Here is a 17,681-nt window from a genome sequence, read left to right on the forward strand (position 1 = left end):
TTAATATTCAAAATTAACCTTTTCTCATGGATACATTTATCATATTTTAAAAATGAGAAAATTCAATGTAATGGATACAAATATGTACAGTAGACTGCCCCAAATTTGTATAAGAAATTTCCAGCTTGTGAAATGCTATGCGCTGCAGGCTTAAATTGATCCTAGGCCTAGTACAAGGTCTCATGACAAATTTGAATCAGAATGCAGTCTTCGGATGAAATATTTGTCATAGTTTAGGCTTTAAGAAAAAGTTATTCATGAAAAATTTGATTTTCGTGTTCTTTCCGAACAAAATATATCAAAATCCCATACAAACTTTAGGCTCGTTGAGCGACCCCTTCCCGTGATCTGATCTGGCCCAAATTTGGCATGAGACCTTGTACAAGGCCTAGGATCGATTGAAGCCTGCAGCGCATAGCTTATTCAAATTTCGGCCCATTTGAGGCACTCTTATGTACAGTCAAACAGAGCATCATACAACAGCAAATCCACCGTTTTATTTGTTTATTTAAAGACTCTTTGTTTTACATTAGGGTCTGGAAAAAAATAAGAAATAAACATGACTTTAATGCCTTAATTGCTACCACATATTAAATTTGGTCAAACATTCCTATTCTTTTAAGAAATTCTAGCATTTTTAAAGCCCTATCCTTATCATCAAAAGCTTCTCTTAGGTTTGGTTGCACTCCTATGTCAATCCGGTCTTGGTTTAGTTCTTTACAATTTTCAATTACCACCGTTTTTGATAGATTGCGGATTAAAATTATGCGATTCATGCTGAAATAGTAATTTCCTTGCATATAAATTTTTCGGCCTTATCTGGGAATGTGGTGTTCTCATAGTGATTCAGTTCAAGATTTGAAAATTACAGATGCATAGAAGAAGATTGAAAGGTTTATTTGAACTGGAAATGTGGCGGTAAGAACCCCGCATGAATCAACCCAGTCCGATTTTACCACTTCAGAGTAGCTGGTCCGAGCTAGAACAAACGTTTAGTAAGTGATGCCAATACATCTTAAAAATTACTCGCTTATTTTCATCACCTGTTTTTTTTCTAATCATACTCTATCCATCAACCATTTTCAAATCTAAAATATTCTCTAGTGAGAAATTTCGAGATTTGAAAACCAACCGAATTCCAACCGATAAGGTCGTAAAAATTTATTGGCAATCAAAACTCACGATGAATAATCAAGTGCAGGAGACAACATTTTACACATTGAATATTTTCAAGCATTACTAATCAAATATTCTATTTTGCTTGAACATTACTTTGAGTTTATCAATAACTTTTGAATTTCTTTTAATTTTCTTTTTGATTTGATTTCACTTTGTTAAAATTTGGATATGATCTCCCCGGTGATTTTTTTTCTGGTGTTGTAGCCGAGGACATAATCCAAACTTTTTTTTTATCTGTGTCGTATAATTTTAAAATTAGAACTTTTGGAAATTAACTGTCATTCATTTTTCATTCCGTGTCATAAATTTCGTTCCTTTTTTTGGTATTTAAGATTGATGTGAAAGTTGAAACTATTAGATGATTATTATTCCGAAGTCTGTATTTGTTGCTTTTAATTATATAATCAACGAAATGTTGTCCATTCGGCCGGTGGACGTTAGACCGAATGGGTTATCTGGCCGAATATGCCACTTACACTGAACCAAATTGGACGATTAAATTTATAAGGTCATTCCAATAAATCTCACTATTCACAGTCAAATTTAAGCTACTAAATTATCCTTTAAGAGATATAGCAAAATCCAATAAATTGTATCTGCTTCACTCACTTGGTGAAATGCATAGAACAATCCAATAATTATTGAACCAAATTGGGCTATAACATTTATAGGGTCAATCTAATAGATCTTATCATACAGTGTGTTATAGAAACTAACGATAAATCCATTACGAAATATGGAAAAATCCAATGAATTTCAGAAGCTTGTTATACCTTGGAAAAAATATATAAAATTCCTATAAATTCCATCATTCTAAAGTATGTGTACATGTTGGCGTGTCCGTTTCAACTGTTTGGGGAACATAAATCAAGAAGAACGATTGTTTGTGTTGGGCCAGTAATTTTTTAGCCGGAAGATTTTACCAGTTGAGTGGCAGCAAAGAAAACGGAAATTCCATCGCTTTGATAAAAGCTAAACATTTAAAAACGTAAGTTAGAAAAGTGGAACGGCTGAACGACTTGGTGTTGATAATTTGATATCTCTCCTAACAGATAAAACACGGGACTTAAAATGGCGGCCAGCAGCGGAGAAATACAGATCGCGGACTTTAGCTAGTACACTCACGGTTCTATTCTTCGCCATGCATAGGTAATTCATATTTTTCCAAAATAACATAATTCGTTTGAAACTAAATCCTGATTTTTATTCCCAGGAAGAACACCATTCCTCCAGATCTGCAGCACGACCCGACCAACGGAAACAGGATTATTTATGCACCAGCCAGGATCAATATGCATCAGGCATGCAATCACATCCCATCACCCACAAAAAGTGTTTGAAGTGCAGTGCAGTGTAACTTTATTTTTGTAAGATTTTTTAATATCTTGATTTAATTGTTATAATAAATGTTTTAACGAAGTAAATTTGTTTATTTATAAATCAGATGAGAAATAGAAATTAAAATACAGACATATTTCATTGCAACCATAGAACACACTAGGTTAAATAATAAATTGTAATAATTTCGCTCTCTATAACATTTATTGAAAATTCTTATAAAATAAATCATTTGTCTACTGATAAAAAGTATTGGATTTTCCTTTAGTGCGAAAGCACTAAAATTCCCAATAAACCTTATAGCCGGATTTTGTTCAGTGTAGTCGAAAGTGTTATTCGGCCGACGGTCATCAAGCCGATAGGATGTTACGGCGAATGGTTGTTAGGCCGAATAGTCTTTAGGTCGAATCATAACTGGGCCAAATGGTCATTGGCCTAACGACCATTCGGGAGAATGATCATTTGGCCTTACGATCGTTCGGCCTCATGAATGACCTCATGCATGACCATTCGCCTTTATATCCATTTGGCCGTGTGGCCATTCGGCCTGACATTCAGACAAACCTTAAAGAAATCTTATCGGCTTAGCGACCATTCAGCCTGATGAGTATTCGGCCTAGTATGCATTCTGCATTATAACGGCCCCATGACCGTTCGGCCTAACATGGAGACAAGCGTTAATATGTTTTATCGACTTATTTCCAATCGGCCTAGCGACCATTCGTCCGAACGACCATTCGGCCAACAATATTCAGCCGAATAACCTTCGGCCAAATTTCCCATTCAGCCTATTGTCCTATTCGGCCTAACATCTTTCGACCTGACGGCCTTCGGTCGAATGACCGGGCCCCGTTGTTTATTAACATCTGTGAATGACTTTGTTTATACAGCAATAAAATCAAGAATCAAAATACGTTGCATTATTTTATTCAATTAAAATTAATTGTGTTGAAAGTAAAACCAACAATCAACACAAGTTAAAATTTTTAATCCTTCAGCTCGATTGAAATCAAATAGCTCAGGGGAATATTTCCCACAGTCAAACCTCTTCATTAGCGTGAGAGATGCCGTATGCTTACCTTCCAATTTACTGACGCATGGTTTCCGATTTTCCATCTTCTAACGCAGACACCAATGAATGCAACTTGGCGAACGGAGGCTGTCAACATCACTGCATCAACGCCGACGGAAGCTTCTACTGTTCCTGCAAGTACGGCTTCAAACTCGACAACGACCGGCGGAATTGTTTGGGTGAGTGTCTCGCTATATGCATGGTTATTTCCTGATCCCGTAAGTTACTTTAGATGTGAGAACTAGGCTTTTGTATTTTCTGGTTGTTGATTCTTGAATCATTAAAAGGGGCTTAACACGATTGTAGGTAGGTATGTGGGTTGCTACGTCCATGTTGATGAGATAGAAAACTTCAATGATTCCATGAGACATTCGCCTTTGATCGTCTCCCAGCTGACTTGGATTGCGTTCTAAGAAATATTCTCAAGGAGCACTTGTGAAAATAATATTCGACGGAATGGTGTAACACATCAATGAATATGATATAGTTGTTGTTGCCCTTCAAGGCCTACTCTGAATTGTGGGAGGCATCTTCCTCGTGAATAATTAAAAATCATCAATGTACGAGGGGCAATAATTACTGTTGTATCGTTGAAGAGTCTTGGCAAATTGCATTCGTTCCACTTGGTGTCGCAATTTCTCGTGAGACTCACAACACAACTAAGACCCAGAGTCCAGAACCAGCCAACGGAAGAAAACCACAACTCTGGTGGAACAATTATATGCACATTCATCATAATCTAATTACACTTTGATATCGGCATGATTTATGGTTTATGCTTGACAAATACAGCAATATACGCTCGCATACCTAATACAATGGATATTTATAGGAATGATGCTCATTTTCTTGACCTAGCTGGACGGCTTTGCCTCTTCGAATAAACATGCTTAGTGCCTCTCCTAGGAAAATATCCGTTTGTCAGCATATTCATCTATAATTAGTTCTACATTTCCTCCTGAGATCTCTCCGTTAATCTCACCTTCCCAAGCCATGGCTGCCATTATTCGAAACCAACGCGGCACAAAGTCAATCCCCGAAGACAATGTTAATCCTTCTATTCATATGTGATGTAATCATTTTTGTCCATAGGTGGTATCCGGGATGCTGACTAAATCTCCTTTCGAGATTTTGTGCAGCTATCCCTCGAAAGCCGGTAAATACTTAGTTATAGAGGAAAAGGATCCTCAACCTGCCGCAAAAGTTAATTTACATCACCGATAAGGGAACACGTTTTCCAACTGCTACCCACCGTTCTTACTCACACAGTTCTCGGTTTGATTTATACACCATGGTTTGGATTTCGAACCACAACTTTCCTCCCACCCACGCGCCACACCATTCGGAAATGCCAAACACACGGAAAGCTTGCTCATCTGTGTGTGTGAGTAGGTGTTCCTTTTAGTTTTGATTTCACTCCTCTGGAAAACGGAATGATATGATCTACTTCTGAGCAACGTTGTGTAGAGCATGCCTTATGGGAATAAGTAGGAACATAGTTTGACAGAGTTTTCATTCTTCTTGAGTATGTAGGTGGATTTGACCCCTTTTTGCACTTTTTGCACCGAGTTTCCCGGGTTTCATTAACACTCTGAGCTCAGCTCAGCTGACCGGTGGTTTTCGTTCTAGCTTTAAAAGGCAAAGGATACATTGTGTAAAACGAATAGATTTATTTTTTTATTTTATTTTCCATTTTTTTTTTCCAACGACTTGGAAACTGTTTAAGCAAGTGGAACCCATAGAAATATTAATTAAACTATTTGTTATACGTTCAATTGCAAAATCGTAAGATTTTTTTAACAATTGGTTGTGGATAATAATCACATCATGGCCGTAGGAACGGTGAGGAGAGGGAGTTTTGGGGTTTAAATCCCTTCTATGAGAGTCCAGAAAAGGAAGTTTTCTTCTTTACACTTAAAATTTTCAAATTCATCATAAAATTTTGCTAATTGAAAACGTTTATTCAAGAGTAACAATCTTGACTAAAAATCGGCCAAAGGTTCAGAATTCTGTAGCAGATTGTAAAAATTCTTTCACTTGTTGATAAAAATTCAATTCTGAATAATAAATTTAAAAATATTGTACACAGCAAAAATTATTTCCTGTAAAATTACCCAAATGTCCTGTAACAAAAAGGAGCAGGACATTTACTGTAATTTAACAGGTCGAAAAACAAATTACGTGACATTTAATTTTTAGTGTACAACTTTTTTACAGGACATTTGCTGTAATAATGAATGAATCTTCGTTAACTTTTAAGGAAAACAATTTAAAATTACAGGTTTTGTTAATTACAGGTTGATTTATTTTAAAGATTACAGTTTCAGTGACACGTAGGGGAAAGTCGGGTAAGACGGACACCCTAAGGTAGAATCGCCATGGAAAATCATATATTGCTTTTTTCATCGCAGTTTTCGTGCAGATGGGCAGTTTAGGTTGTTTGCTATCGCATTAACCACTGGAATCAGTAAATTTCCTTCATCAAGACTGTTTTATAGCCATCTAAAAAATGCTTGCAAAATACACTTTTCAAAAATGGTCCGGTAAAACGCAGATTGCTCAGAAAAGATACATTTTACCAAAAATTGCTGTAAATGTAGATATTTTTGTGATTTAAGTATTAGAAATCGTTTTAAAATAAAAATGGAACCAACTGGTCCGAGTCCAGAAGCGAAACAGTGTGGTTTCGGAATTCCGTATTTTATAGGCGCTTTCTTCACCGGAGATCCTGCCAAACTTCTAAACGATTGATGTTCAAGCCCTTTGACCGAATCTCGCGGATTTTCCTCCATATGGTTAAAAAGAAGCCTAATAAACACTCTTCCTTTGAAAACGGTTGACATTTTCGAAAATTTTGCGAGTTATGAACTATTTTATGAGGAGAGAAAATTATATCAAATAATGGATTCTCAAAGTTTTAGTTTGATTTGTTTACTATTATGGGACCTTGCTTGCTATAAATAAACAAAGGGTCTCGAAAGTGTTGATACACTTAGGCCATAGGTCGGCAACATGCGGCTCGCGAGCCGCATGCGGCTCTTTGGATGTATAATTGTGGCTCTTTAGCTCAATGTGGGAAAATTTTGAAAATCCTCGAAATTTTCTAGAGTAAACGGACGCAACTTAAGTTCCTCCAGTTCAAATAATACTTCCCAGGATTCAAAAAGAAACCAAAAAACTATTATGAATAGAACGAATTAACAGCATCTTGGCAGATTGCAACCAAGTTGAGATTTAGAAATCAGATAACGTTCTTCATAAAAGTCTGATATAGCATTTGGAAGCCTGGAGAAATTTTTCATCGCTGGCACGGGAAATTTTCCGTTGAATTTGATTCTATGATTTAATCGTATAAAAACCCAGCATTTTTTAATTGTAAAATAAAGTCCTCACTGATAAGATTATGAAATTGAGTTTGTTTTTTTTTAATTGAATATTTGAAAAATAAATTTGCTTTGCCACCGTTCTGATCAAATATGAATATCAGATGATGATTTTAGAAATGCTTTGAAAACTGATAATAATTGTTTAATGCAATAAAATTTCTTTCTTAAAACTTTTGTTTTTAAATTTTTTAAATATTTAATTCCATCTCTCAGTGTTCCTTTTCAAATCCATGAAAAAAATCAAGTTCTTCGTTCTAATTTTGAACATGAGTTCAAGTGAACAAAATTTTCAAGTTTGTTAAAAAAATACTTTTGTAAACCGGGAGCTGAGTGCTGGTCTAATTTTAGAATTTCATGTATAATATTGTATATTTTCAGGAATTTATTCGAAGAATGCACATTATTTGGTAAAGAAGCATTTTCTTCCATAAACTTTAATATATCTTCTAACAACTTCTACATCTTTTTTTTTTTAATTCTAAACCTAATTTCTGATTCTGCTATTATTTTAAAAAGGTCATGGCTGTTCTTGAAGTTGATTTTGATTTCTAAGTCTTTATCAGAATTTTAGTTTTGGTTTGTTCTATGAAATGATGATCAAAACATCGTCGAAAAAACTAAAATTTGAGTTTAAAAAATCGGTTCGTTGAAAAATGCAATACAGCGAAGCAAAGCCAAAATTAGATGTCTATTATTATGTATGATTTATTATTGTTTTGGGAGATCCGAGATAGCTATCAAACCTTTTATCGGACCCCAGCATATTTCTACATCGTCGGTTGAATCTTTTCTTGACGATTTCAAAAATCCAAGATACACTGAAATACATCAAATTTGTCAAGAACTACAAGTATTTTAAAAATATTTTTTGACTGTTTGAAATATTTGAAATTGTTTTGTTTTCAAATATTGAAAAATTAGAATAAATTAGTCACACAACGAATCTTATATCATTAAAATTGGTTAAAATTTTCGGCCAGAGAACCGCCAACAAACTACTATGATGTTTAACATTACAAATTTGAAAGTGAAAACTGAGAATTCATTCAACAAATAAAAATATCTGTTTTAAAAAATCAAATAGATTAAATTCCAAATCACTAATTATATAAATATTTAAAATATGAATTTGGGATTAAATTTCATAGAAACTTTGACAGAAGGATCAATTTGAATCTATGATATATTCGAGACTCGGAGGTTTAGACATTATTTTTAAGATTTCATTAGTATGGAGAAGAAACAACTTGGAAGGGGTTACGATTTTGAACAGAATTAAGAATTTAAGCTTAAATTTTCGTTATCGAAAAATATAATTTTTTTAAAATTTTATCAGAAATCAAAATGAGAACTAGAGAGTTGAATCGGAATGCTTGTAATGAAAAAAATTAAAAGAAATTTTATAACCAAATTTGTTGTCGCGACCAATTGTTAAATTTGGTCAAATTTTGACTAATTGTTTTCAATCCGTAAAATGAGCATTTATGAATTAAAATTTGTTGGTTTATTTATTCTAAGACCCGGGAAATATTTATCCATTTAAAATGATAATTTTATGCGCATAACAAACAAATGAACCTCAAAGGATTTTAACGGATGTTCAAAACCAAAATAAATTAAAGGCTTATTTGTGGAATTTGAAGAAAAAATATTGGTGACAAACCCTCGTATAGTTTTTTTTTATATTAATTTACCTCTTTAAGTATGCATTTTTATGATATAAAATTTTCAATGCTTCTTTTTAATATTTCAACAGAACACATCGAAAGTCTTTTTTTATCTGGGAATAGGTGATAGGAAAGAATTGCACCAAAGTTTAAAATGATAAATTTTATCAGGTCAGAAATGTAAATCGCCAACATTTCAATGTTACTAAGTTGTACCCGTTATGAAAATGTATTGATTCAGAAGAAAGAAAATCGCTTCCGTTTGCCAATAAAACAACGAAATCTGTGGCGTTGTGAAAAATGATAATAAAACTGAGTTAACATCAGGATGCAATGTATCTTAGCGATCACCATTATTTGTAGTAAGGATAAAATGAATTGCGGCTCTTTGAAACTTGGACATTTCCTTAATTTGCAATTTTTGGCTCTTCTGTCTCGAAAGGTTGCCGACCGCTGACTTAGGCGAACATATTCCCATCATTAGACTAGTTCCAAACATTGTGATTCTCGGAATATTGAAAGTATCCGTTTTACCCGCTGTGTCCGCCTTACCCGACTTTCCTCTAATAGTCAATATTTTTTTCTGTGTAGACCATATCGGAGGTTCTGGTTCCATTTCACAAAAATCAAAATTGCTTAAGTTTTATCATATTTTGAACATTGCATCCAGCTTAAGATTCTTGATTTTCACTCCAAATCACCATTAGAAATGCGAAATTAAAAGCTGTTTTGGAATCTTTGTTTCCATTCGATCTATATAATTTAAAATTTTATTCATGATCTTGAAACTCGTATATATTTTCAATATTAAGATAAAAACCATTCAAATATACAATAGAAAAATAAAAAAAAAAAAATAAAAAAATAAGGAACCATTCTGAGCTTTGAAACTGCAAACAAGAGTTAAGTTCGTGAATTCAGATTTTTCCCAAAACATCTCAATTTTAATTGTCAATTCATAATTGAAAGCTCTGAAATAAAATTTTCTTTTTGGCACATATTTAAAGTATTGGTCTGTAATTTAGATACAGATATCGTTTTTTTACATTTCCGAAATGGTTTTCAGCTTCGGAATCAGATTTAAAAATTAAATTTTGAATTAAGGTTCAGAACTCAGATTAAGAACAAAATATAATCAGATAATCATATCACTTGTACATAAAAAGTTTCAAGGTTGATGAAATGAGACATCAAATTGACGTTGTCAGAAAAATCATTAGATTCATCAATCATTTTTAATTTTACAAAACATGTGATTTTCACCCTTCTAAGTTGCAACAAACTTTGTTTTTAATGAAAAATCATATGAAAATGTCTGAAAATTCATAGTTTTTGATATATTTGTGATGTCATAAAGCATGAATTACAGTAATTTTTGGTTTTGAGCGAATTAAATTTTACATTTTTCTGTCAAAAATATTTTGAAAAGAAAATGAACGGAAAAGATCTTCTTACTGAGTTGTCGTCGCAAAATGTGATCGACGTACGTAGAATCACCAAAAAAACTTCCAGTGCAGTTGTTGGAACTTCCACATTGATTTTGACCATAAAAGCTTACCGTCGCTACCGGAGTTTTTTTTAACTTTGGATTCCTCTGAGTACGGAATAGACAGGGGTGGCCAAGATTTTTAGCAATAGGCGGGCCAAATTTTAGAACTGAGCCTTGCTTGCTTGCTGCGTGGCCCACAACCAATTTTTCTGTAGTATTAAATGCAAACAAATTTCAGTGGATTACCTAAAGTTTAAATTTAGCCAAATATCTTTCAACATGTTTTAAAAATAAACATTTCCGAGATTCAGTACAAATTTTAACCAGTTCACCTTTATATGATCCAAACATAAATTGATAAGTGTTTAGTATACTTTTAACGAGACAAAATTATACCTTCAATTCAGACTCAATACATGGGTTATGAATAAAATATAATTTCCTCGAGAATACTTCACAAACAGCATTTTCAGAGATTTTAAACTTCCTGGGCTTATACATCCCATAAGGATCACTCTGCAGAACGGGATTGTTCAAAACAACATACCCTTCATAAATATTTTGCATTTCAGATGAAATTTTCTAACGCTCTTCAATTATAATAATAAAAAAAATATAAAAAGAGCTCTTCCGTGTAATATTCTTGTATTGTTCTTTGAGAAACTTCAAAAATTTGTTCATACCAAATTTAAAAGTTTAAAGTTGTAATGATTGTTCTTTCGAAATTTCCCATTTTATCCAATTTAAATTCAATAAGTGGAAAAGCCTTTCATGAAAAAGACAAAAATTATTTGAATTTTTTAAATTATTATTGTCATTTTACCTCTTCGAAATAAAAAAAAACAAGAAAAAGCAAATTACTATGAAAAAATATAATTTTATAAAAGTTCCCCTTTTCCGTCATATGTAAGTACTAAATAAGTTCAAGTTGAAATTTAGATAAATTTTATCTAAATAAATATTTTAGTTGCAGAGTCTGCCTTAAAAAAAGAGCACTCCTAGAGCCGCTAATTTTATATTTTCTAAGTTATTTTCTCTTTTAATGTTTGGTGAACTGACAGATAAAAAAGCTCAACAATCTTAGGGAAATTTTATATTAGTCATCTCGTTTGTTAAATTATCTTCAGTGGAGCTTGTTTACCAATTTGGAGAGAAAATGAATTTTCTTTAAAAAAAATTAATTAGCGATCAGCGTTTTAATGCCCAACACTGTCAATTAGTTTATATACCATTGCACGTAAATTAAAAATACGTTACCTTAACTAAGGTATATCATTTCGATTGAATTTAAAAAATGTTACCTTTTTCTGTACAAATGAAATGCAGAGTTTTTATATTTTTTAAATCAATTTTAACAAGATGATTTGAAGCCGTTTTTCATTTCTTATTTCTTATGAAAATCAAGAATGCTGAACTGGATACAGAATCCGAAATACGTAAATAGGAATACAATTTTGGATATGGGAACTATGGGATCGGATCTTCCGAAAGGGGTTTAATTTGATTTAAAATTTAATATTCAGACCTGAATATCTATGAACAAGTGAGAATTTTTTTAAAAGTGTAGCAGAATTTTGGACTTGGGATGGCTTTTTGAGGTTTTGGCATTAGTTTTTAGTCTAGAACGCCACTATTATCATAATTTGGTTCTGGATTTAACATTTTGAGCGTAAATACCTCGCTTGCTTTTTAAGATTCTCATGGGGGAGAGGTTAACCCCTAAACCCGTCCCCTTCCCCTGTTCCTATGGTCATGCGGCGAATATTTCACTTGCGTTTCAATTGGTGACATGCGGGGGGAGTGGATCTAAAAAGTGCATTTTTGCGTTTCGCAATTAGTGGATACCGCCTAAGCGTTTATATATTTCAGAAGAGTAGGCGTTGACGCGGTAAAGCGCCCTTTTTTTCTCCGATCACGAAATTTCCAATTTTATAAATCAACAAAAAAAAAATGTGAAATTATTGGAAAAAATAACTTTTTCTGGATGAGGATTTCATAAGCGTGAATTTTTATAGTGTTTTGTGCTACTACGTAGGATTCGGTCTCCACGGGAGTGAATTTTCTTTTTCTGAAGCATCTGCTTAGAAGGGGTTTGTACAACGCCACCCAGATCGATCAAGGAAAGCTAGAATGGAAGATGTGAGCCTAAGCGAGTGATCTGAGTGAAGAGAAGCGTCCAAGCTTAAGATAAGTCATCTACTTTAGTTTATTCATTTTATTAAATAAAGAATGAATTTCGTTGCAAATTAGGCCAATTGAAATACATGGCACAAGGCACGAAATATTTTAACGTTGAATTGCATTAAATCATTAATACAAGTCAAGATACAAATCGAAAGCTCAAACCAAAAGAAGCTTCCAATTGGCTTCCAAGATATTTTTAGATTCTTTGTAGGCACTTTTACCCCTAAATGTATGCAGCACCTTTCTAGTTTTCTTCCGCCAGCTAAGTGTCAGAATATGTGTAAAATTTTGATCGAACAAAACTAAAAAAATGTATGCCTTTTTTCACTTCTGGTATCAAAAATTTGACAAACATAAATTTTTTTAAGGTTTTCATAAGATTTTCATTTCAAAACATAATCTTTAATAAGTTATGGCGATAAAATATTCATTTACCGAAGCATAAAAGAAAATCTCAACGACACTAAAAAATCTTATTAGAGAGATAGAACATCCTCCATCCTTCTCAGAAGTAAATTTTCCGGTAGGTCCTAAGCCCAACCGACGGGGCTTTTGACTTGCGTTCCCAATAACGATTAAATAATGACCGAAGCGCTTCCGAAATGGAGCTGCTTTTTTGTTCTGTAACACCACCACTAATGGCCTTCAAATTGCAAGCTCACCAATGAATGAAAGCTAAATGAATCCAAATATTCGCCGGTGTTAATCAAAATTCCACTCATTTCGCTGTGTTTATTAGCGAACGGCGGTGTGGTTGTTCACTTTTAAACGAATGCTCATTATTCAAACACCACCAAAATCCCACCCACGTTCTCTTGTCCGATTGTTGGCATTTTGAAATTCTAAGAAAAAGGTTCGCTAGTCATTAGTTAATTTTTGTGTAATTTTTTCACTGATAAGTATCTACTTAACATCAAAATTAGCATGAATTCAATTCCAAGTATCTTTCTTCTGATTTGAAAGGTCAAATGGTTTAAATTGTCATTTTGGGAAAAAAAAAGATTTATAGAGCTATCATAAAGGGAAAAAATTTTTCTAGAGCCAGAAGAGCAGAAACAATAGAAAATTTTTCCGCACGATTTGCTACCTGATTCAAAAAGAAACGACGCGCTATCCGGAGCAATAATCGTGCATTGAAATGAGATTTTCGAGAAATACGAAGTCCGTCGTGTGGCCTCCCAAGTGCAACAAAGACATTTTTCATTGAAATTGTCTTTCTGCTTCTTCCTCCATTCACCGCGATCCAATTTCAAACGCCAATGTTTCAATGCAAACCGTCGTCGTCATCGATATGCACCGTCGAATCCCCGGATTTTCGAGGATGAGTTTTCCGGTTAGCCGCTAAATCGGAAAATGGAACGTGACTCATTCGGAAAGCCTGCGTGAGGTTGAAAATTGAAATTCAAACTTGCTTGCCGTCGCTGATTACGTATTCTGAACATGGTTCGCAGAGGAATCTTTAAAAGTGTCTGTTCGTTTTTGGTTCATTTGATTCTAAGAAATTCCCGCCTAAAGATTCATTGATTTATAGGAGTATCTATCTTTTCGGTTTTCCCCTTGCAGCGCTAAACGATTCCTTGCACCTTTCGGATGTGGCCTGTCCGCCTCTTTTCCCTCCGCGTCATGGGTATCTCGAATGTAGCCGGCCACTGGATGAGATCGTCGATGGACCCGACGGAGGACGGATGAAGATCATCAATCGACCTGGCAGCCAGTGTTTGCTGAAATGTCCCACAGGATATCGACTGGAGGGAAAGTTTGCCAAAATCTGCGGAACCAGTGGCGAGTGGATCGGCGATGAAAGTGGAACCTGTATAAGTAAGTAGTAAAACTATCTTTAAGCGATTTTTTTCCAATCCTTTCGATTATCTATGTTGTATCAACACAACAAACTATTGACGCTGTTGGCATAAAATTTTTGACGATCACCTAATGAAGGAAACGAGAACTACTGTAGTAGTAACAAAAATAACAAAAATGAAATAAACATCACAATGATATGAATGTCCAAAATCACCAAAAGTAGGAAAAGAAAAAAAAATTAAAAAAAACACGCAAGTGTCATTTTTGTGTTATTTTTGTGTAATTTTTGTATCATTTTTGTGTCATTTTTGTGTCATTTTTGTGTCATTTTTCTGTCATTTTGGTATATTTTTTATGTCATTTTTGTGTCATTTTTGTGTCATTTTGTGTCATTTTTGTGTCATTTTTGTGTCATTTTTGTGTCATTTTTGTCATTTTTGTCATTTTTGTCATTTTTGTCATTTTTGTCATTTTTGTCATTTTTGTCATTTTTGTCATTTTTGTCATTTTTGTCATTTTTGTCATTTTTGTCATTTTTGTCATTTTTGTCATTTTTGTCATTTTTGTCATTTTTGTCATTTTTGTCATTTTTGTCATTTTTGTCATTTTTGTCATTTTTGTCATTTTTGTCATTTTTGTCATTTTTGTCATTTTTGTCATTTTTGTCATTTTTGTCATTTTTGTCATTTTTGTCATTTTTGTCATTTTTGTCATTTTTGTCATTTTTGTCATTTTTGTCATTTTTGTCATTTTTGTCATTTTTGTCATTTTTGTCATTTTTGTCATTTTTGTCATTTTTGTCATTTTTGTCATTTTTGTCATTTTTGTCATTTTTGTCATTTTTGTCATTTTTGTCATTTTTGTCATTTTTGTCATTTTTGTCATTTTTGTCATTTTTGTCATTTTTGTCATTTTTGTCATTTTTGTCATTTTTGTCATTTTTGTCATTTTTGTCATTTTTGTCATTTTTGTCATTTTTGTCATTTTTGTCATTTTTGTCATTTTTGTCATTTTTGTCATTTTTGTCATTTTTGTCATTTTTGTCATTTTTGTCATTTTTGTCATTTTTGTCATTTTTGTCATTTTTGTCATTTTTGTCATTTTTGTCATTTTTGTCATTTTTGTCATTTTTGTCATTTTTGTCATTTTTGTCATTTTTGTCATTTTTGTCATTTTTGTCATTTTTGTCATTTTTGTCATTTTTGTCATTTTTGTCATTTTTGTCATTTTTGTCATTTTTGTCATTTTTGTCATTTTTGTCATTTTTGTCATTTTTGTCATTTTTGTCATTTTTGTCATTTTTGTCATTTTTGTCATTTTTGTCATTTTTGTCATTTTTGTCATTTTTGTCATTTTTGTCATTTTTGTCATTTTTGTCATTTTTGTCATTTTTGTCATTTTTGTCATTTTTGTCATTTTTGTCATTTTTGTCATTTTTGTCATTTTTGTCATTTTTGTCATTTTTGTCATTTTTGTCATTTTTGTCATTTTTGTCATTTTTGTCATTTTTGTCATTTTTGTCATTTTTGTCATTTTTGTCATTTTTGTCATTTTTGTCATTTTTGTCATTTTTGTCATTTTTGTCATTTTTGTCATTTTTGTCATTTTTGTCATTTTTGTCATTTTTGTCATTTTTGTCATTTTTGTAATTTTTGTCATTTTTGTCATTTTTGTCATTTTTGTCATTTTTGTCATTTTTGTCATTTTTGTCATTTTTGTCATTTTTGTCATTTTTGTCATTTTTGTCATTTTTGTCATTTTTGTCATTTTTGTCATTTTTGTCATTTTTGTCATTTTTGTCATTTTTGTCATTTTTGTCATTTTTGTCATTTTTGTCATTTTTGTCATTTTTGTCATTTTTGTCATTTTTGTCATTTTTGTCATTTTTGTCATTTTTGTCATTTTTGTCATTTTTGTCATTTTTGTCATTTTTGTCATTTTTGTCATTTTTGTCATTTTTGTCATTTTTGTCATTTTTGTCATTTTTGACATTTTTGTCATTTTTGTCATTTTTGTGAATTTTGTCATTTTTGTCATTTTTGTCATTTTTGTCATTTTTGTCATTTTTGTCATTTTTGTCATTTTTGTCATTTTTGTCATTTTTGTCATTTTTGTCATTTTTGTCATTTTTGTCATTTTTGTATTTTTTGTAATTTTTGTAATTTTTGTAATTTTTGTAATTTTTGTAATTTTTAATTTTTGTAATTTTTGTAATTTTTGTATTTTTTGTAATTTTTGTCATTTTTGTAATTTTTGTAATTTTTAATTTTTGTAATTTTTGTCATTTTTGTCATCTTTGTTATTTTTGTAACTCTTGTAATTTTTGTAATTTTTGTTTATTTTTAAATTTTTAAATTTTTGTTTTTTTTAATTTTGAATTTTTGTAATTTTTGTAATTGTTGTTATTCTTGTTATTTTTGTTATTTATGTAATGTTGGTAATTTTTGTAATTTTTGTTTTTTTTTGTCGTTTTTGAATTTTTTGTAATTTTTGTCATTTTTGTTATTTTTGTCTTATTGAAATTTCAAAGTTTTGTGTTGAAAATTGAGATTTCAAAATTTTAATTAGAGATAATACATTGGTCATTTGAAATTTTAGAATTTGAATAAATGTTGGATGATAGAGAATCGATGAATATAAATTCAGAATTCAGGATATAGAAATGTAAATTAAGAGTTGAAAATTGGGAAGCGAGACTTGAAATGAATAATGATGAATTTAGAATGCAAATTTGTTAAAATTTGAACAAGAGTTTTTTTTTTCAATCCATGAAATACTCTCTATTTCCAGAATCTTTCATAAGCAAAACTCAATGCATTAAAATGTTTCCCTTCTCTCGCCTTTTTCAAAAATGAACGGTCTTTATGCGGTTTAGCGATAACATCGAAAATCTTATTTGAATATAGTTGAACTTTTTTTTCTTGAAGCCAAAATCCCCGCCAAAACATTGATTTGCTGCAAAAAGAGAAGGGAAAATTTCAGTTCAAATGGAACCGAATGGCTTAAATTGGATCAATTGGCCGGCAAAACTTTCTCGTCCAAGTCTCGATTTCGATAACGTGCAGTTTTCACATCTCGATTGTGTCCAGATTGTTGTGAACGCAAACGAATACAGCCGGTCACCAAAGTTGGTCCTTTCGTTTGCTATCGTTTGGCCTTGCTTCAGCCGGCACTCTGCATAACTATTCCTCTTGCCAAGTTCGATGAGGTGAAAACTGAATCACACCCAATTTGAAATGGAAAACTTCACTTCTTTCGAGTCCTAGTGTTCGGGTTTCGGGCATTGCTCGACTTGACGTAGTTTTTTAGTAATTTTTTTTTTTTATAAATTTTAAACTGTGACTTTAACAGGCTTCATTTAAGAATAATGAATGAAATAATGTCACTTTTCGGAATAAACTATCAAAGTGGATCAAGAAAATAATCGTTTTAAGAGAAAATATTTCAGTGAATTTGAAACGTTGCCCAGCCAGCGCACACATTGTTCAAAAACAATCAAGTCAGGACTAACATTGAGTGAATTTTTCAACACCTCCTCGTGAATGTGCCATATCTCCAAAACT

General features: G+C 32.2%; 1 protein-coding gene across 1 annotated transcript in view; it reads left to right on the plus strand.

Moving 5' to 3' along the window:
- The window catches only part of LOC129758780 (uncharacterized), a 342,805-nt gene that overhangs the window by 313,216 nt on the left and 11,908 nt on the right, over positions 1–17,681 (plus strand). The window contains exons 8-9 of the mRNA XM_055756400.1: positions 3,646–3,768; positions 13,879–14,133. Of these exons, the coding sequence (XP_055612375.1) occupies positions 3,646–3,768; positions 13,879–14,133 (378 nt within the window). The remainder of the gene's footprint in view (positions 1–3,645; positions 3,769–13,878; positions 14,134–17,681) is intronic.

This window comes from Uranotaenia lowii, chromosome 3 (genome assembly GCF_029784155.1).
Source record: "Uranotaenia lowii strain MFRU-FL chromosome 3, ASM2978415v1, whole genome shotgun sequence".
In the NCBI taxonomy this organism is placed as follows: Eukaryota; Metazoa; Arthropoda; class Insecta; order Diptera; family Culicidae; genus Uranotaenia; species Uranotaenia lowii.